General features: G+C 42.4%; 1 protein-coding gene across 2 annotated transcripts in view; it reads left to right on the top strand.

The window, feature by feature from the left end:
- The window catches only part of LOC133127994 (retinal-specific phospholipid-transporting ATPase ABCA4-like), a 43156-nt gene that overhangs the window by 2069 nt on the left and 19737 nt on the right, over nt 1-21350 (top strand). Inside the window, exons 3-21 of one of the 2 annotated variants that reach the window (XM_061241169.1) lie at nt 53-194; nt 930-1069; nt 1635-1762; nt 4145-4342; nt 6164-6253; nt 7936-8176; nt 9306-9445; nt 11590-11706; nt 12110-12307; nt 12422-12627; nt 14289-14465; nt 15883-16105; nt 16977-17198; nt 17621-17825; nt 18526-18618; nt 19053-19231; nt 20262-20467; nt 20585-20716; nt 21203-21342. In XM_061241169.1, the coding sequence (XP_061097153.1) occupies nt 53-194; nt 930-1069; nt 1635-1762; nt 4145-4342; nt 6164-6253; nt 7936-8176; nt 9306-9445; nt 11590-11706; nt 12110-12307; nt 12422-12627; nt 14289-14465; nt 15883-16105; nt 16977-17198; nt 17621-17825; nt 18526-18618; nt 19053-19231; nt 20262-20467; nt 20585-20716; nt 21203-21342 (3177 nt within the window). Of the gene's footprint in view, nt 1-52; nt 195-929; nt 1070-1634; nt 1763-4144; nt 4343-6163; nt 6254-7935; nt 8177-9305; nt 9446-11589; nt 11707-12109; nt 12308-12421; nt 12628-14288; nt 14466-15882; nt 16106-16976; nt 17199-17620; nt 17826-18525; nt 18619-19052; nt 19266-20261; nt 20468-20584; nt 20717-21202; nt 21343-21350 lie in introns of both variants that reach the window. The other variant, XM_061241170.1, reaches the window with a different exon arrangement.

The following is a 21350-nucleotide window of genomic DNA, read 5'->3' as shown; positions in this document are numbered from 1 at the left end:
TGCTGTGCCCCATGGGTAATAATGACTCTCTCTACACTGGCTGCTTACACAGGTCACTTTCCCAACAAAGCCATGCCCTCCACAGGGATACTTCCATGGATCCAGGGGATCTTCTGCAATGCCAACAACCCCTGTTTCCGGTACCCCACCCGCGGCGAATCCCCCGGGGTAGTCTCCAACTACAACAACTCCATGTAAGCTGACCAGTAACCCCCGGTTTCCCAAAGAATGTGTCCTGCGATGCCCCATGTGCTATGCACATGCAGAATAATTTTCCTTAGTTTTCACTAATATCACTAACCTTTCTACTATATGTTACCCAAGTAAGGTAGGTTATTCTTTCAGTGATGTGACATACAATGAACTTTTGTGATGATGTGTACTGTGTGCAGTGTTCCTGACATGCTGATATGAATGAGGAATGGAAAATTGCTGCATTTGTGTGATACATTAATGCAAATCATTTTAATGTGGAACCCAACACAAATATGTTTACTGTGACTACTCACACAGAAGACACACCAGAAGGGATGAATTTGCTTGTGCTTGCATGTGTGTTATTGCATGTCTGACGGTGTGCATTCATATACCTTATGTGAGTATACATTCCTCAAGGAAGGCTTGACTGCCAAAATGCGTCCATGCCAAAAAAACCTGAGTGTAAATGCTCTCGTATTTATTGAAATATCCATTTTGTTAAACTAAGGATCCAGAAAAATATAACATTAAGAAAACAACACAAAAATAACATCCCAAGAAATAGAAAGAAGAAAATAGCATTAGATGATTAATGTTGAGCATGTTTGAACTCTCTTACTACGTGAGCCCTTCGTACAACAAAAACCTATGATAAGAATACGAAAACGTTCTTGCACGAGGCCCATTGTGTCTATGTGCCTTCACACATCTCTGTGTGCCTCTGTCCTCAGACTGGCGAGGTTCTATCTGGACTCTCAGGAACTGCTCTTTAACGACCCAGAGTTTCAGCAGCTGGGCAGGGTGTGGCGGGAACTCAGTGTGATGAGCAACTTCATGGACACCATCCGCAACAACCCTGCTCGGATCGCAGGTGGGTAATCCCCATCAAATAAATGAATCCATCTCAGCTCAAGCCTCAAAATATAAAGTTTTGGCAATGACAATAATGAAAAAATAGTATGTGTCCCATATTATTCCATTTATTTGAATATTTTATGAAAACAATTTTATATTACCGCATTTTGCCATAAATGGAAATATATGACATTTTAAGTGGTCACCATTTTCAGCACATCGGGGAGTTATTCCTCCAGCGTTAAAAGTGTCCCTGGGAGTGCTTCATTTCAGCTGCAGTCGTTCTCAAGTGGTGCTTTTGGCCTTTTGACTTGTGTGTTTCAACTGAAAGTGAGGACAATACAAAAGTCTTCCCAAAGGCCCGAAGCAAAGCATGGATTTAGATCAAATACCTGTGGACTCTGTGGCCCACAGGACCCTGAGTTGAGTACTTAAGATTTCCACAGTCCACAAACATTGCTCTCCCAGTGCTTTCCTCTAGTCCTAAGAGACAATCAATCAGTCAGTTCCTTCCTGCTGAATTTCCCTGTGAGTTGCTACTTTTCCATCATTCAGGAGCCCCTTATTTTCCCCCTGTCCAGGGCGAGGGGTGAGAATTGAAGATATTCTGAAGGATGACGAGACTCTCACATCATTCCTGCTGAGGGACGCAAGACTGACAGACTCTGTGGTTTACCAGCTCATGAATGCCAGGGTGCGGCCTGAACAGGTAGGCCAGAGCTGAAAGCAGAATGCTGGACATGTCAATTCCTCTGCTGCCATCAACATGGGTTGATAATGAATAACAATCAAGTAAACAGATAATAGTTTTGTCATGTGAACACTCATCATTTATACGAGTAGCCACAGAGAAATGAACACAAAGAATTGTAACTTCCCATAAATATGTAGTTTAAGTCATACCTATTGTATAGTCCCACCAACAGTTTTTCCCACTACCCCTTTCCTGTTCCCCCCCAGCCGTTAGCTTGTATTCAGTGTAATTGCAATGTGTTGTGTGCTTAAATTGTAAGAATATACTGTATGTATACGGTCGTTATTTGCCACTACAAACACAGTTTTTGTCAGTTGTGCTTAAACATTATGGCATGATTAAAATAATGCTTTAGAGGAATAGTTTTGTGCAGTCTGTTTCTGTGGATGGAAAGGCCTGTTAATCACGCTATGGTGAAGCACTGATCTGCAGTCATTTTGTCTCTGGGAAAGCCACGCAATGTGTGGGAAATGAAAGTATGCAGGATCTGAAAGCTGTGAAAACAAAGAGATGCCCCCTCCCCACTCCTAAAAAAAAAGGAAATGCTGGGATGAGATCACCAATGGCAAACGACTTTTGAAACGACATACTTTTCACATGAAACGTGAAACATGCTTGCATGGCCTTCGCACAGGCTTCACCAAAACCTGGCCGTGGCCTTCCCAGGAATGTGCCGGCTGGATAGTTCTTTATCGGTTAATCAGCCAGGACCTTCCTGTGATTCACCGCTATCGGTGCACCTCTGTCTGTTTGCTGTCAGGATAACAGACGGTGGCTGGCCTCTGAGAGTCTGGGAGTGTGTGTGTGGGGAGTGTGTGTGTGTGTGTGTGGTGTGTGTTTGGGAAAGGGGGGGGGGGGGGTGGCAGGACAGGTTCAGAATGCTAACGGTGACTGTGCAACTCGTGAAAATACAGCTCTCCCACGTGCCCCCGTGCCGCCATACCATGAGGCAGCTCAGGGTGGGAGGCCTTGGAATGTGGGAGTGGCATCCCCCCTTCCAGGGATTTCCTGGCTCATTGCTTTTGTATTTGTGCACTTTCGTTATTTATGTCCTTTTTTTCCTGCTCTTGGGCTGGGTTGGATGTGAGTCAAATTGCAGGCTCACTGGCTTAAGCCCTCGGGGGTGGCTGCGGACAGACTTTCTGGGGGTCAAGAGGGGGAGGATGTCGAGGTTTGACTAAGAATTACAGCCATTTTATAGACCGCAGGCCCTTCGGATGTCTGCACCTGGAGTATATACCCAAAAACAATTTGAGACATGCTGTTTGGATGGCAGGGTTGCATATTGTGCACAGTGCTGGGCTTGCAAATAGTGGGACACCTGTTGTAGGATCATTGAGCAAGGCACTTAACCCAATAGGCATATAAATATCCAAATGTATTAACAAGTAATGTTAATAAAATGGAAGCTGTTTAAGTTCCTCCAGCTAAGGGCATCTGCTAAACAAATTATGTAGCCTGATGTTATGCTTTTAGCAGCTGATTGCTTAGAGAAAGCTTCCTGCACAATGAATCACAGGTTCCATCAAAGGCAGGTCAAAAACCCAGGATGTAGATCTGTCACTGATAAGGAAGCCCTGGGCATCAGGTGCAGCCATCGGCTTCTGCCAAGGGCAACGTTGTGTCTTGGGCCAGAGTCCGGTAAACACGGTGTGCGTACAGTAGTGGAAAAAGACAAAGAACTGAAAAGAATAAAGCACACTACCTTCCGCATGTTGGAAAATAATACTTATGTCAATAACTGTATTATTATTTAATTTTCAGCACTTTTTTTTTTTTTGCATAGTTATCAAGGGTGCCAATATTTATGGAGCCCATAGTAATGCACGACCAAGAAGAAAGGAGGGTTCATGACCTTTTCTAAGTTTTTGTTTTGTCTAGGTTTTTTTGTTGTTTTTCTTTCAGTCAGTTCTCGAAAAATAGCAAATCCTTTAGTAAATCTTTCTGCATCATGTTTTGTCCTAAACTTCAACTAAGGAATTCATAAAAGGACTACACCCTTTTTCCTTAATATGTCTTTGTGGGTTCTGTGAATGCTGAATAGAATATAACTCCTGCTAAATAGAAGGTCCTGTTGTACTCAATATTAAAAAGTGATGTACTATGTGGTGTAATGTGAGTTTTATTAACTGTCAGTCAAAGCTTTACTCTCATGGATGCATCTTATGATTTAGCACATGCTACTATTTTTACCCTTGTATCAGACATAGATGTATGAACATTGACAGGTAAATAGAGATCAGGAGATCAAGTGAGCATAAATTGTTGACTCGGGCGGCACCAGCACATCTTTAAGAGGTGGCGAGTGAAAGTTTGACGGCTGCTTTGTCTTCCCAGTTTGCTTACGGAGTGCCGGACCTGATGCTGAAGGACATCGCCTGCAGTCAGAGCTTGCTGTCGCGCTTCATCATCTTCCCCAGCACGCGGGGCCAGTACAGCGTGCGCAACGCCATGTGCGCCCTGTCCCAGCAGAAGCTGCAGAAGATCGAGGACAAGCTGTACGCCAACGTGGACTTCTTCAAGCTCTTCCGTCTGGTCAGTCCACCGAATCAACGTTGACGTCCACCCCGCTCCCACTTCCCAAATTCGCAGTTGGCTGTGGGTGGGCCAAAATTCCCAATTCTCAATTCATATTCCCCCCACTAAAATCTATAGGCATACCCCCCCTTACCAACAACACCAGCTAAATCAAGGAAGTTAAGAGTTTGAGAGTGCAAACTAATCAGTTATTTTTGTCTTAAAGTGAAACATTTAGGTACTATGTATCAATAGCATTGGACAGAGTCAAGCCTTCACGCTGCCATGTTTTTTTCCCCTGCCATGTCTTTTCTGGCCTGCTTTTCACCTGGGGAAAACTGCAGACGGGTGTGGAAGCCAACTGTTTTCGTTGGTCATTGTTAGTCTTTGCTGGTCACCCCACTGTGAGGCAGCTTGGAGTCACTGGAGTTCACTCCAGGGAGAGTGGGTGGGGGAGCATTCAGTGACCAGCTCAGGCCGATGAGGTTCACCTGGCCTATTTTCATAATGGGATTACGGAGGACTGGCCTCCTGGCCAGGCTAAGACATAAGGAAGCTTCCCGTAATAGCCACTGATATGTCACTCTGAGTAACACAGAGTAAATGCTGACACAGTTACATTTATTTGGCATCAGGGCCAATTCTTTTTTTTTCTTTCTCTTGGGCAGTTGAGATAGCCCAGAAAAGGCAGGTTTGTCATGAGTCATTGACATTACTTTAGCTCAGTACAAAATTATTATTTTGGAAGAACGAAAATAAGTTATATTTCTTTCATACTTGGTAGCATAGTAAAGCTGTTTATGGTTCAGCTGCATTCAAAAATAAATTATGTGGTAGCATGAAAGGAAAAAACTGCACATTGTCTATCTACATAGCCTCTTTTCATTGGTTTATATGACTACAGCTGAAACATTTGCAATCCTTTTGCCCCAGAAAAAATGAAGTATATTTAAAGTTTCACTATGGAGAACCTTTGCAAACCTAACAATGGTGTGCTTTGCCTTATTCCCGCTCTTTTGAGACGAGCCTAATCTATAGAGACGCTAAGGAATGTCATAGGAAGGATGTCTTATTCTGGAGCTCACGTTAGCACATAGCATTTCCTGAACTGCTGCCCATTGTGTTTCGAGGCAGTCGGAAGAGTTGGATACGTTTACTGGCAGAAGTAATAAATATGCGAAATGACGGAAAAGATTTTGTAAAAAACTAATCTAAAACGTTTTCCGTTGCATTCTCTTGCTTTGTAATCAGGTTAGCTGTACAGGTTTCTGTACATTTCATAATATGTACCTTCTTTTAACCCTTGTCTTGTCTTAAGGGTCAAAAATGACCCGTCTCTGTGAGAGAGAGCAGAGATGTGATGAGTGACAGGTTGTTTCTTCATACATGCTTTATTTTAGGGGTTTAGTGAAGGTGGGTACTTTTTACTCTCAGGACAAGGGGAGTTTACAGAATGTTAAGACTACACAAGGGTTAAACTTTGAGGAAAGCCCCAATCCTGTTCTTGGGAAGGGGAAAGGGTGGGACCCTGTCAACATCATTATTCATTTTTAACACAGGCAACATTAAATAGGGAGTTTATTAAAATTATGGCTTAGTGCTAGCATACAGCTTATGCTTTAAAATTGTATTTGAATGCAAGTACTTCAGTTAAGTTTTCCATATAAGAAAGAATCTGGAAACACAGAAAACAGAGAAAATGCTGATAGTGGCTTTTATAGTTCAGTAGGGATACTGAAATCTGAATTCAAAACATGAGAATTACAAACGTGGTGACACTTCCAATTTCACAGGATCTTGTGTTGGCTGCTCTAATATCAATCAATTTCCTTTTCTCAGCTGCCCCAGGTTCTCGACAACAATTCGTCTGGCATGGATCTGCATTTCTGGGGCCGTGTGCTGTCAGCCGTGTCCGAAAAACTGCAAGAGGTGAGCCTCCCTTGGCTCCAGGGTTCCTAACCCTTATTTTTAGCATTCAGGAAACCGTGGCTTCCTCTCTTGCTTTGTGTAAACACAAACTGGGAATTTGGTTTATCGTATGTCTGCCTGGGGGGCAGAAAGCCATCTCTTCCTGGTTCGAAGTGTAAAAACTTATAGAGCATTTCTCCCTTCCCCTACCTTATTGGCTGGCTGGTGTCACAGGTGTGGGTGAATTCAGGTGAATTCTGGGAAGGTATATCTCTCCGATTACATGTCCCTGAGGGAAGGCTTCTCTACAGTTGCTGCAGAGGCCAGTCATTGTTGGGACAATCTGCTGAGGTCACATCCTGTGGGTGGGGTTTTCAATTGTCAACCGTTTCCAGGGCTACGATAAAGACCTCAGCACCCAGGGGGACAGGGGGACGATTGAGGACTTATTTCCCAAAAATCCGGTTATGCTATTTTCAGATCAGTTCTGGCTTCAGCCACACATATTTCCAGCTGTCCCCATGGAAGGGATTCTAGTTTTTCCTTTAGAAGGTAGAACTTCCTGATAGATAATGTTATTTATGGTCAGAAGCCTCCCCAGAAACCACTTCACCCTTTTTCACCCTGTTTTCAAGTTATTTGGTGCTATTTGTCGTGATGTGAAAATGTGTGACGTCCTTGCTGCGCAGAGGGCATGGGAAAGTTATGTATGGCAAATATTTGGCAACTTTACACTCAGTGCCCCGTGGGAAGTGGACTTAACCGCCGGCATGAACGTATTCCAAAAAACATGCAGTAATCAACCTATGCTTGTTGCTAGTATGGACATTACACACTAAAACGCTTCTTTCAGTCGCAATCATGGGGTCCTTGTCATCCCTTTTAGACAGGCAAATTTGGGGAAGACCCTCTCCGGCTTGTTTATACAGGAAGTGGCCCTTTTAAAGAAAGGGAACACCATTGGTAAGGAAAAGGATGGGGGAGTGGGGGGTGGAGCCTTTAAAGTTTTTTGTTTTTTTTGACAGTATCAGAGAGTAGGCCAAGGGTCTTTAATTATTTTTGTGGTTTCTTCCTTGTAATTTTTGTTCCGTCCCCTATAGCACTACAAGCCCAAAAGAGCACCTGCATCCTTTACTTCTTTTAAAGTCTGTCATTTATTTCCAGGCATGATTTTCCAAGTGGAAATTTCTTGTTGAAATTAATTAGAGGCAATGCGGAAAAAAACAAGGGGGGAAAACTTGTGGCTACTATGTTATGTATACTATTTGACTTTGTTGTTAGCCTGCTGATGGTGTTACATTACCCATTATGAAGCATGACATTTGCATATGTATGACCTATGAAGACATTATGTTATACAGTATATGCTGTACAAAGCCTTTATGAGATACACTTCTTTTTAAGTGAGAGAGGGGACTTGAAATGTGTTTTTTTATAATAGCACAACCATACATACAGTATGCAGCTTTCTTCTAATTTCTTACTATACGGTGTGTCTTCTTAATTAACAAAAGATGATTGTACGTATGTTCTGTATATGCCGATGTTTTGAGTGTTCAGGCTTGCCGGTTTAGAATGCATTTTAGTTCCACTGATAAGCTTGGATTACAGGTTCACCTCAGTACTCTGCACCATAAACATAAACAGTCTTAAGTGGAGATTGATCCCGTGTGCGTTCATTCATGGATGCACTGTCCCCACAGTTGGCGGAAAGGGAGAGCTCCAAAGAGCTGCTGCAGGTGCTGTACCCGCTCTTCCAGACCGGGGTGCCCTCCTCCTTCAGCCAGCTGATCAGCACCGTATCGGACCTCTTCTGCGGGTACCCAGAGGGGGCTGGCACTCGTGTCTTCTCCTTTAACTGGTATGAGGACAACAACTACAAGGCGTTCCTGGGAATCAGTGGGACCAAGAATACAAGCAACTACATCTATGACGATAGCACCAGTGAGTGTGCGCTGACATGACTTCCCCCTCTGGAAACCTCCGTTGAGTTTTGAGATGACAAGGCTAATCTATACTCACAAAGCATTTTATTATGGAAGTATTTAATCTGCCAATCATGTGGCAGCAGCTAAATGCATAAAAGCATGCAGACATGGTCAAGAGTTTCAGTTGCTTTTCAGCAGCAGTTCTGCAGGCAAAAACACCTTGTTAATGACAGAGGTCAGTGGAGAAGGGCCAGACTAGTCAAAGGTGACAGGAAGGTGACAGTAACACAAATAACCACACATTACAACTGTGGTATGCAGAAGAGCACTCAGAACACACAATGTGTTAAACCTCTTCAGTGGATAGGCTATAGCACCAGAACACCAACAAGTCTAAAAAATAAATCTATAATAAATAGCTAATAAAGTGCTCACTGGGTGTACTTTACATTACATTACATTACATTATTGGCATTTGGCAGACGCTCTTATCCAGAGCGACGTTCAGTTGATTAGACTAAGCAGGAGACAATCCTCCCCTGGAGCAATGCAGGGTTAAGGGCCTTGCTCAAGGGCCCAACGGCTGTGCGGATCATATTGTGGCTACTCCGGGATTAGAACCACCAACCTTGCGTGTCCCAGTCCTTTACCTTAACCACTACACTACAGGCCGCCACTTTATCCAAGCTGAAGTATGTTTTTTAATTAACATTGGATCAGGAAGCTCAAGATCTGCTGAAAGGAAAATGTGTCTGAAACCTATTAAATAATATGGGCAAACAGCATCGTAGTTTGATGGAGTCAGTTCAAATAAGAGGGCTTTTTGGCCATGGCAATCTGAACAATCACAGATTTTAAATGTTGAAGTCTACTGTAATGTTGAAAACATTCTTGATTCAACCACTGTCCTCTTCCTGTCTCCTAATGAAAATAAAATGTCTTATTTGTATAAAATATTCTTTTGATATTTCTGAATAACACGTAATACATTGAAACATTATCACACTACTCTGATGGTACTACTACTACTGCTACTACTAATAATAATAGTAATAGTAATAATAATAATAATGATAATAATAATCAATCAAATCAACAGATAAAATAATAGTATTTATAGGTTATCTTTCTGTCTTCTCTGCCAGCACCGTTCTGCAATGCTCTGATGCAGAACTTGGAGTCCAACCCAGTCACCAAGATTGTGTGGAATTCGGTCAAGCCCCTGCTTATGGGGAAGGTTCTGTACGCCCCTGACTCCCCCGCTGTGAGACAGATACTCAAAGACGTGAGTAACTCCCGCTGGAATTACGCTCCAGCAATTACTAGCTTAACACCTACCACTGTCAAGGCAGTCCAACAATTTCACATGCACAACATTCTCTGACTGATCTTGTTCAGCTGGATTCTTCCCTCAACAGTAAGATGATCCAAACTCTAAACAGCATATGACACTCTATCCAGCTACTCAAATTATGTTTTCAAAATATTTTAGGTTGAGAGAATTGAAAACTTTGTATCTGTGTGATTTATCATGTAGCAAACACATCAACAGCTGCTTAAACACTGTATTATACCGCACAGCCAAACGTATTTCTGCTGTAAATGTGTGTTATCTGGACAAGAACATTTTGTTAATTCAGAGTTGTCATTTAGGGGATGTTAAAAACAGAAAGGTTGTAGAAATATAAAAACTTTGTTATTCACCACATCCTTATACAACCTTTCTGAAATAACAGTTTGTACTAGCTCAAATGAATCTGTATGTATAATGTTGTTGTTTATTTCGTTTCTATCTATTTTGTCTTTTAAAATGCTACATGTTTTACAAATGTATCGATTTTATATTTTTATTTGATCTTAAAGGTACAATAGGTAATTTTGGACTCCTAACAGTCAAGAGAGGAATTGCAGAAACAAATACCCTCAAACCACAACACTGTTTATCCCTCGTTCTCTGTGAACGCGCTGACGTTCACCTTCCATAGATTTCATTCTGAATTTGACATACAGAAGGATTTTGGATTGTTATCTGACGACAAAATCTGTCTGGCTTTCTGGAAAACAAGGCCCACGTCCACTAAGTTTGGAACTTAGCGGTTGGACATATTTACTGCCATGTATCATGGGTAATCCTGTGAGGTATACCCCTTCAGGGAACTTTTCCCTCCTTACACAACAATTTATTTGGAGCAGATCCCTTTGTCTTATTATAATTTAAATCGCTGTTTTTACATGTATCACACAGTTACAGATGGGTGTTTAATGAGGTCGTTTTCCTCAGCTTAAGTACCTGCCCTATGGGAGTGACAGGAGTACAGCTGTTGCTCTGTCTCTCTTTAAATCAAGAACGAGGAGTGTCTCACGTACAGAGAAGCAGCCCTTTATACACAGTTGGCAGCTGAAATTTTGGTGAGGCATAAATAGACAGCCCAGGCTGTCTATTTACTAGATTGGGTGCTCTCTGTGTACTGAGCCTTTTCCCACACAATTCTCTGAAACGCATTATTCATTGTTCTAAGGCCAGTTCCTGGAAATATTACCGCATCCACCAAGGGCAGCTGGCCTCTGGCTCCTTAACAAACCGTTCAGTTTGTTCAGGTTATTAAGATAGCTCAGCAGGGTGATGCTATTTCAGGCTTTCTCTCAGGTATGTTGAATGGTGGTTCAGATATAATAACAACAACAGCAACAACAACAACAATAGCAGCATAGTTTGATGGGCTATTGTGTAAATGGGCTATGTGATCTGGTATTGAATTTTGACTGTGCCAACACTGACTGGCAGCCCCAGGGGGCAGGGTATAGTTTCACACATACTCTCAGAAAAAAAGGGTTCTTTGGCTTGTCTCCAAAGAAGAACCTGTTTCAGTTCTTTATGGAACCTATTATCATAGGTGTAAAGTGTGAAAGCTCTCAAACAAAGAACCATTTTGCTTAACAAAGCACCCCTGAACTAGATTGAGTTCTTCTGTGAAATCATTTCTCTGAGAGTGTAGCATTAGGCAAGGCAGGGATTTTAGTGAGATGATCGTATCTCGTGTCTCACGACACACACCAACCTCCTTCGACTTTATCCGGTGTACTGCAGAAGTCCTTGTGCTAGCGGCTAGCCTATGCTGTTCTGAACAGAGGGGAAATAATAATAAATATTAATATAATCATTTAATCAGGTAGATCAACTGAGCACTCAATTTCCATTTGTAGTCATGATCTGGTAGAAGTGGGCAGCCAATAAAACGTAAGACGGTTAAGTCGGCAGACGTACAGGGCCTGTTTTGGGTGGGAATGCTGATGATTAAAATGTGCCACCACGGCCAGTCAGGACCTGTTTCACTGAATGGCCCATTCTATTGCACAGTTCCCTCATCCCTGTACTAGGGCTTTGGATTTGGCTTCTGACACTGTGCCCATGTGCATTTCTCTGGCCAGGCTAACACCACATTTGAGCAGCTGGAACGCCTAAGGAACATGGGGAAAGCCTGGGAGGATGTGGGCCCTCAGATATGGACGTTTTTCCAGCGTGGAGTTCAGGTGAACATCATCCGGGTAAGCACTGTATGAGGGTCAAAGGTTAGGGCTTTGGGTTCCCAGAGAGAAGCTGTTTCCATTGACTCTGTAAGGGTACAATTTTTGTTCTTGTACCTGACCAATGCCACTCGCTACTTAAGATCAGTAAACTTGGTGATAAAATTCCTACATTTTATGTGTTATGTTGCTTTTGACCAAATTCTAAAAAGAGACGTTGACTTTCCAGTGATATTTTAGAAACAGTATTATTGTATATGCATACAGAATATACTCTATATGTATTCATGAGATCTTAAGAGTCAGAAGGATTTTAGGAGCTATGTTTTTTTCTAATTGAATGAACTCCAGATACATTAAATTATCGACCATAACACCCTTTATTATTTTAGTTTAACAACAAACTGAATTTCTTCTCTCACAGGACACTATTAGAAATCCCACGGTGATGCATTTCATTGACAATGCTCTGGAGGAAACTCAGTTCTCATCCAAAGATATCCTCAACTTTTTGTACAATGGACCAGTGGAGGATCGTGAAGAGGACATGCCCAATTTTGATTGGAGGAACATCTTCAATCTGACTGACCAGGCCATCCGCATGTTCAACCAATATACAGAGGTGGGTGCCTGCATTGCCTGCAATCTTATTTAAAGGTCCGTTTCTATGTCCCAAATCTATTCTACATTTAGACATGATATTGAACTTTTTAATTTTATTTCTGGTTTCTTGTAGTGCATAAACCTAGATAAATTTACCGGGCAAACAGATGAGGACCAGATGACGCACCAGGCCCTTTACCTCCTAGAGGAGAACAAGTTTTGGGCAGGGCTCATCTTCCAGGATATGTATCCATGGACCAGCAAACTTCCCACCCATGTTAAGTTTAAGATCCGCATGGACATCGATGCAGTGGAGCGCACTAACAAGATCAAAGACAGGTATGTCTCTACCAATAAGCTGGAGACCTTCAATTACCATTTTCTGAAGGGGTGGGGTGGTAGCTTTTCAACACAGTAGTTTCTTGCTATCTACTAATGATTAAATTTGCCTTGTGGCTTTTTTTCACAAGTCTGGGTTTTCTTTATACAGATTTTCAGAGAAACAAAACCCCCTATGTATGGTGTAATTTTCTAATTCTCACATGCCCACAATAGTTCATTGGAATAGACCAAGATGAAACTGAATAGGGAAGAGATGTCTATTTGAAGCAAGAAGACCTTGCATCAGCCTCAGAATATTGGATTCTGTGATTGTTTTGGTAGTGGAGGGTGGTAATAGAGGTGTTTATGTCTTTAGCTGGTAATTATCTCCTCATAGGTAGAAGGTGTTTGTTCTGTTAAGGGCTGTGAGAGGAACAACTCTGAGTACACAGTCTACTTCCTATTCCGTCTTCTTCACCGCAGGAGGAAGGAACTGTTCTCAGAAACAGGCTTGGTTCCCATAAGCAGAGGTATACTCTGCTTGTACTTCAGGTCCTACAGTGGAAAAAACCCATTACAGTCTCTGTTGTATTGAAGTGAATAAAGCCAGATTTAAATGTGGAACTTAATTATTTGAAACGAAAGGCTCAATCATTTCAGATAGCTAAGCGGAAACAGGAAGACAATGGGAACAGTAGTGGCATTTTGTACCACCTGACATTACATGCTGTGAAAGAAGATGTGCAGTCTGACTCAACCAATCTCTTGAACTGTGATCCTTTGGTTACTTATGTCTTCCCTTACCATCTTCCTGACCGTCTGTGCAGATAATGCCGGTGCCTCCACTTCCTGACACGTTTGCCACCATGCCTTTTATTATTGCCCTTACAGTGCTAGGTAGTATGTTTAACCGTTTAACTATTTTTGTACCCATTAGCCCTAATGGGTATAATCGTAAGGGGTGCCAATCATTTTGGCTCCTGTGGTTTTCAGAAAAAATTACATTACTTCATAAAAAACATTGAAACATGAGAGAGTAAATGTAAATGTATATGTTTGAACATAAAATATGTTGATAATTCCCATGTTTTATTTATTATATGTGGCTTTTCTTTCTCCTTTTTTATTCAGGGTACCAATAATTCTGGAGCCCACTGTCGGTCATTCAGACCCGTTTTCAATGTAATGTCAATGTTACAATTGCAGTCAAAATACCAAATCAATAATAAGAAAATGTAGTCGCAATTGGTGTTTCTTCTTCATCTAATGGTTCCCTGTGTGCCAATTTTCTTTAAGTTATTGTGTTATTAGGACAATATAGCAGTACTCTGTGGACGAATCAGAGACAGTTTACGTCATTTGCTCTCACACGCTTAGTGGAGGAGCCACATCGGCTTCCCTACTGCGCAGTCTCTGGCTCCAAATTGTAATTGTAACAAACACTGTACAATCTCCCAGACTTCCCAGGCTTCAAAACGCTTTTCACATGCCCACGAATAGTCAGTGGGTGGGTGACAGATTGCCAATTGGACCCCCCATGACTGCGTAGTTGCCCGCTCAGTCATGGGGGGGCTCCAATGGGCAATCTGTTTTGCATCTAGACTTGCAATACCATCAGTGCAGTTCTGGGTCAAGTTGACACCCTAATTCCTGATCCCACTAGTCGCTCCCCTCCGCAGGTACTGGGACCCAGGGCCAAGAGCCGACCCCATGGAGGACCTCCGCTACGTGTGGGGGGGCTTTGCCTACCTGCAGGACATGATTGAGCACGCCATCATCAAGATCCACACAGGTGTGGACTGGCCCCTGGGCGTCTACATCCAGCAGATGCCCTACCCCTGCTACGTGGATGACCTGTGAGTCACGTTCGTTAATGAGACTGTTGCTGTCACTGCAATGTATAATATATTTTATAACATCTTCTATAATTCACATAGCAGGGGAAATGTCATTTTCCACAATATGGAACCTTTAAGTTAATTAGTTTTATGGAATGTAGAAATGATTATGCATATTCTATAAGGCAGGGGGTCAATTAAAAAAGTTGCACTGGGTGTATTTATAACACTTGGTGCTCATGGTTTAATGATTGTACACTTCAAACAATAATTTGAAATTTAATGATAAATCGGCGATTTTAAGCTGATAATAAAAAAAAAACATTTAAAAAATAATGTAATAATTACTTTTCACAAATACACTCACACGTGCGCACACACACACACATGTACATACACTCACATGCACACACAGTCTCTCTCTCTCTCTCTCTCACACACACAGCTATTTTTTTCAGAAGAAAATACTGACAGAGAAAGATTCCTTCCATAAGGGACAGTGAAATGTCATTACAGTCCGGTAGATCAAAGCCAGTTTCACTCACTTTCTCGTTTCATCCTTGGACTGGTTCCTCTGTGGTTCTGCCAGCTTTGTCCATACAGACCATCTCCCTACTCCCTCTCTTATCCAGCCATGCGTGACATTAAAGACCATAGAGCATTGTCAGAATTCAGCAAATCAATCTGCCCTCTGTTCCCTGTGTAAGACAAGTACTGTAGCCTTGTATGGCATGGGAAGCAGCCAGCTTAATGGGATGCAAGCCAGTTTTTGTGATGAATCAGAGACGAGGGCAGCCTGTGTTCAGGGAAAAGCATTTCCCCTAAAGTGAGGCTGTACTTTATACTTCAACATGATGAAAAATATAAATGACTCATAAGCTAAATATCCAGCCTCATAAAAATACAATATGTAAAAAATGTGTAGCTTGTGGTAAATGTACTGTCATGATATATTAGTCCTCATAGTGAATCAGTCAATAACCATTGAACACGTAATGCATGCAGGCTGAGAATGGCATTCCTATTCTCCCGTGTCAAGTTTAATCTATATGACATCTGTGTAAATCCGCTGGTCCTAAAATTATGTTGATTGACAATGCCTGATGCTGAGATCCTCTGTGATTGGGACACGCTGTACTGTCAGCTGAAAGGTCACAGGGTCTGTGTAGATGTTTGCTGACAGGACCAAGCACAAAGGTAAACATGCTGCATTTAAATAGGGGTTTTATCCAACAATTAAACACCCATTCCCACATACTCATACACCAATGGCGATAGGCTACCAGGAGCAATTGGTGTCTTCCTCAAGGACGCTTCGACATACCCGGGGCAGGGGATCGGCCAGCCTGACAACTGCTCAAGGAACCCTCCATAAAACCTCTCCCTAAACCTGAAAACTGATCTTTGACCCCTGCTCCCTCTCTCCCGGTCGCAGCTTCATGATCACGCTGAACCGTTGCTTCCCCATCTTCATGGTGCTGGCCTGGATCTACTCCGTCTCCATGATGGTGAAGAGCATCGTGCTGGAGAAGGAGATGAGGCTGAAGGAGATGCTGAAGGCCATGGGCGTAGCCAACAGCGTCATCTGGTACACCTGGTTCATCGACAGCTTCTTGATGATGACCGCCAGCACAGCTCTGCTCACCGCCATTATCATGGTAGCATGTCCCCGGCACCCCACCCTCATGATCCATGTAACCCCTGCTGTAGAATACAACTGGTAAAGCTGGTCATGAAGCTAGTCTAGCTGGGCATGAGCTGGTCAGCCAGCTAGTGCTGGTAGCTTGTTTGAGCTGGTCTGAATTGGTCAAACAACTACCACCTGTTTCAAAACATAGCTTGAGCTGGTCAAACCATATCAAGCTGGGAGCTGGTCTGAACTGGTCAACCAGCAACCAGCTGTGTCAAAACTCGAAAATGTTTTCAGCAGAATCAGAACATACCAAAATTCTACTAATCAGCATTCAGAACTCTCAGTGATTGTTAGCATGTTAGCATTTCAAATAGAAAACACTGAAACTGTACTGCCTAAAATCAGCGGAAAACTTACTGTAGGGGCTTCACTGCAGGGCACAGATTCTCTGTGTTTTGTCTCGTGAGAACACACCAACATCGGTATCAGTGTATGTAAACACAGCCTACTGCATCAACAGGACACACTGAATCACATCTAAATATACTAATGCTCTGGCTGTCTCACATAGACAGCTTCATAACACACTCAATAATGACCTCTAGTGGATTTTCTGAACATCACCTACTATGTGCGCTCTTACTATTTGACCTCAGCGCTATTTCATATTAAGCTTTTTCTTAGTTTAGACAAGATTTAACATTCACTATTAGCATTAAATGTGATTAACCTCATTGATTAATCTAAATCAAAATGTTGTTTTCCTAATTTATAACATTTTTCAGACCTGTTAAAGTTGTGTAAGCATGGATTATGTAGAGATAGTCATCCTTAAAAACCCACAAACCTACAAAATCATCAATCAGGTGAACTAAGATATTTTTTCTGTCTTCCAGTCAGGGAATGTGCTGAACTACAGCAATCCTATCATCCTCTTCCTGTTCCTGTTGACATTCACTGTGGCAACCATCATGCAGTGTTTCTTGATGAGCGTATTCTTCAACAAGGCCAACCTGGCAGCCGCCTGCAGTGGCATCATCTACTTCACTCTCTACCTGCCGCATATCCTCTGTTTTGCCTGGCAGGACCGCATTACCAAAAACATGAAGATAATGGCAGTATGTCACCACATACCTTCCTCTGGGAAATATATAAACAAATTTTGGTTCCTTTTGTGCAAACAACAGATAAAGAAGCAAGAATTCTGTCTAGAATTCAGTCATCCTCTGAACAAACAGAATATATTACAAGAATTACCTCTTAGTAACACTTGTATTTCAACCAAATATCAAATTAACCAGCCATTGTGGCTTAACATTTCAGGAGTTAGATAATTAAGAACAACATTAGTTCATGCCAATTCATGTAACCTAATTGTAAAGTGTTACCAACCAATCTAATGGAGATTGTTACAAACCTACTGTATACATGTGATTGGACATTCTAAATTGGGGGGAAAAATGTTGACAGTTTCTTGGATGTGGGGGTTTGTAGTTTCAGTACTGGGCACTGGGATGACTTTCCTTTGGTGGTGTTTCAGAGCCTGCTGTCCCCGGTGGCTTTCGGCTTTGGGACAGAGTACCTGTCCCGATATGAAGAGCAGGGTCTGGGACTTCAGTGGGACAATATTAGGACCAGCCCCCTGGAGGGGGATGAGTACTCCTTCTTTACCTCCATTCGTATGATGATTTTCGACAGCTTCCTCTATGGGGTCCTGGCCTGGTACCTCGACAACATTTTTCCAGGTACGACGGCTTCAGAGTGCTGCCAAATTCACTCTTCATTAGTTTATTACCAGGCTTAATGTTTAAATTATATCATATGCTTAGGGCTATTTTTTAATCCTAATTTCAGAGGATTATTGAATGGGAATCTTTTTTTTCTTTTCTTTTTTAACAAATTCTGTATTTACCGATTAAGCAAAGTTTGGTCAAATAAAATGATATTCTACAAGGCTCATGATTTTTACTTACAAAGCCAATTGACAGATCTAATCAAGCACTTTCTGTGTGTTGTATTTTGAAACCTTACTGTATATGAAAATGTATGTATTCCATACCAGCCATTGAATCAGACTTAATGCCATGTAGCAATGGACAAAATATCTCCTTTTGAGGAAAGCTAAAAAAAAAAAGAAAAAAAAAGAAAAGCACAGTCAGTTAGCCAAATCAAAAGAGAACATTCCCTGTCTTCAGCTAATGGTGGGTATGGGGAAAAAAATGGGGGGCAGAGAACACAAGCCAGGAGATCTGCCATGATATTAACATTGAAAGCTGTGATTGTTCATTTTTCACAAAATACTGCAGGTCCAAGCAGTTATTGCATATGCTATATGATATACCGCTTGCCTGTTAACTTCATTTGGCCATGTGCATTGATATTCATGAACTACTGTATAGAATTGCTCTCAATTCAATTAATAAACATTTGTCTTCTGCTTTACAGGCCAGTATGGAATTGGGCGGCCATTTTACTTCCCCTTCCAACCCTCATACTGGAGCAGCCCAGATCACTCACCAGCACAGTCAGCTGATCAAGGTCAGCACCTGCATCAGAAATACAGAATTATTTAATTATGAAATTTAAAAACTGTCTACCGGTATATAGCAACAGAATGGTATTTTCTTAGATTTGTTCTATGATATATTGCATTGTTTTGATGTGTTTTGCAAACCAGGGGTTTGTGGGCCAAATCCTGGATGGCAACAACATGCTGCTGTTGTAAGCTAGGTTAAGTTATACGCTGTTGAAGACATGGTTAACCAACGTGTTCTAGAAAGTCTCCAGCTTTTGAGATTGAGTGTTTGTAAGACGTGAAAGTACACCATTAGCAGAATTATCTGGTCGAATTGTTTAGCAAATGCAAAAAAACGTAACTGAAATTGTGCTGGATGTTTAACTGCATAAGGGGTGCAATTGTGAATCCACACGTGCACATTTAAAATTTTTAAATTTTACATTTTTTTACTAAGCGGCTGAAAAGCCTGGCCCAGACAAAATGGAGGACGGACAGAGCCTGCAGCCTCCAGAGTCAGCCAAGGAGTCCAACGGGTCTGACAAGAAGCCCTGCAAGCACCAGGACAAGCGGGTGAAGAAAGAGAAGGAGAGAGAGGATCAGCAGAAGAAGCAGGACGATGCTGGCCAGGACCAGGGTAAAGGAGCAGACCAGCCAGAGCAGCCAGCAGGTAAACTCTCCAGCTGAAAAGATCACAGCAAATTGTCTAATTAATCACTGCAAATTACTCTCATGGAGTTTCCACATGCAACTGGCAAGCAAAATTCTTTTCAAGAACAAGGTGGTGTTTTAGGTTGCAGAATTTTCTCAAATGTTAGTAAAAAATTAACCCCGCACCAGGGCCCACCAGACCTAGACGGTTTAATTGTCCTTGAGCTTGTTTGCGGAACCACTTTTCATTCAGTCAGCTTTAGTGCACTGCATTCTTTGTGTTAGTTAATATGTGCTGAAAGTGACGTTACATTCAGAAAAAATAACATTCCTGTTCAATGAATTCACTCTTTTTTTTACTTTTATCATTTTATCCTCCAGCACATTTAGTCCTGATCCTCAATTTCCTATTCTTTTTTTTCCTAAATTGTGTGTGTGTGTGTGTGTGTGTGCGTGTGTGAGAGTGTGTGTGTGTGTGTGTGGGTGTGTGTGTGAGTGTGTGTGTGTGTGTGTGTGTGTGTGTGTGTGTGTGTGTGTGTGTGCGTGTGAGTGAGTGTGAGTGTGTGTGTGTGTGTGTGTTTGGGTGGGTGTGTTTGTGCGTGTGTGTGTGTGTGTGTGTGTGTGTGTGTGTGTGTGTGAGTGTGTGCGTGTGTGAGAGTGTGTGTGTGTGTGTGTGTGTGGGTGTGTGTGTGTGGGTGTGTGTGTGAGTGTGAGTGTGTGTGTGTGTGTGTGTGTGTGTGTGTGTGTGAGTGAGTGTGTGTGTGTGTGTGAGTGTGTGTGTGAGTGAGTTAGTGTGTGTGTGTGTGTGTGTTTGGGTGGGTGTGTTTGTGTGTGTGTGTGGGTGTGTGTGTGAGTGTGTGTGTGTGTGTGTGTGTGAGTGAGTGTGTGTGTGTGAGTGTGTGTGTGAGTGAGTGTGAGTGTGTGTGTGTGTGTGTGTGTTTGGGTGGGTGTGTTTGTGCGTGTGTGTGTGTGTGAGTGTGTGTGAATGTGTGTGTGTTTATCTGTGAGAAGCTGCATCTCACCACTGCACTCCTCCCTCTCAGGGAACCTCTTCTTCGAACCAGAGCCGACAGGTCTCGTGGTTGGCGTGGCCATTCAGGACCTGGTCAAGGTTTTCTGCAGTGGCTCCCGGCCTGCAGTGGACGGTCTCACCATCACCTTCTACGAGGGACAGATCACCTCCTTTTTGGGCCACAACGGGGCGGGAAAAACCACCACCTTGTTCGTCACATTTCTTATCTCTCTATTTTCACATAGACTCACCTAAGAGCAAATCAACTATACAGTCCTACTGTCTAATCTCTCACTAATGTCCCCTACTCTATCATCTGTGCCCAGGTCTATCCTCATGGGTCTGTTCCCACCCAGCTCAGGCACGGCCTACATTAAAGGGAAGGACATCCGGACCGATATGGATGTCATACGTCAGTCTCTGGGCATGTGCCCCCAACACAACATCCTGTTTAACCAGTAGGTTCTAGTAGGTTCATGCTTGGTTCCATTACATAAATATTCATATTAAATATGAATAATAATAATAATCATCTTCATCATCGTCCTTGCCATTATTATCATAATCATCCACATCTTTACAATCAGAACCAAAAGCAGGTTCAATGAAAATTTGAACCGCAACTGCCGTCCTTGGTTTTTATGCTTGTGATTGTGTAATGTTATCACTAAAGCTTACCAAATGCCAATAATGTTAATTTCAGCGTTTTGTTTGTAATCGGAAAAGCTATTTTTATTTATTGATATTATGTTATGTTCATCAACTATACCACTATGGTACATAACCATTTATCAGTATCATCAGCAATTGCATTGATAGCTACATTGTTACCTGTCTGCATTTCTGGTGTGTTCACTAGTTCACTTGTTGGGCACATGCTGTAATATGTTTGCCAGTAGAGCGGGAGATGACTCAAATCGAGTGTGTGTTGATGCCCTCTCCAGTCTGACCGTGGAGGAGCACATCCTGTTCTACTCCCTGCTGAAGGGCAGGCCGCAGGCCGAAGCCCTGCAGGAGGTGGAGGACATGCTGGAGGACCTGGGTCTGCCACACAAGAGGCACGACGAGGCACAGAACCTGTCTGGTCGGTCT

The sequence above is a fragment of the Conger conger genome, chromosome 5 (genome assembly GCF_963514075.1).
Source record: "Conger conger chromosome 5, fConCon1.1, whole genome shotgun sequence".
Classification (NCBI taxonomy): Eukaryota; Metazoa; Chordata; class Actinopteri; order Anguilliformes; family Congridae; genus Conger; species Conger conger.
The sequence above is the reverse complement of the archived record's forward strand: the minus strand, read 5'-3'. Positions and strand labels throughout refer to the sequence as shown.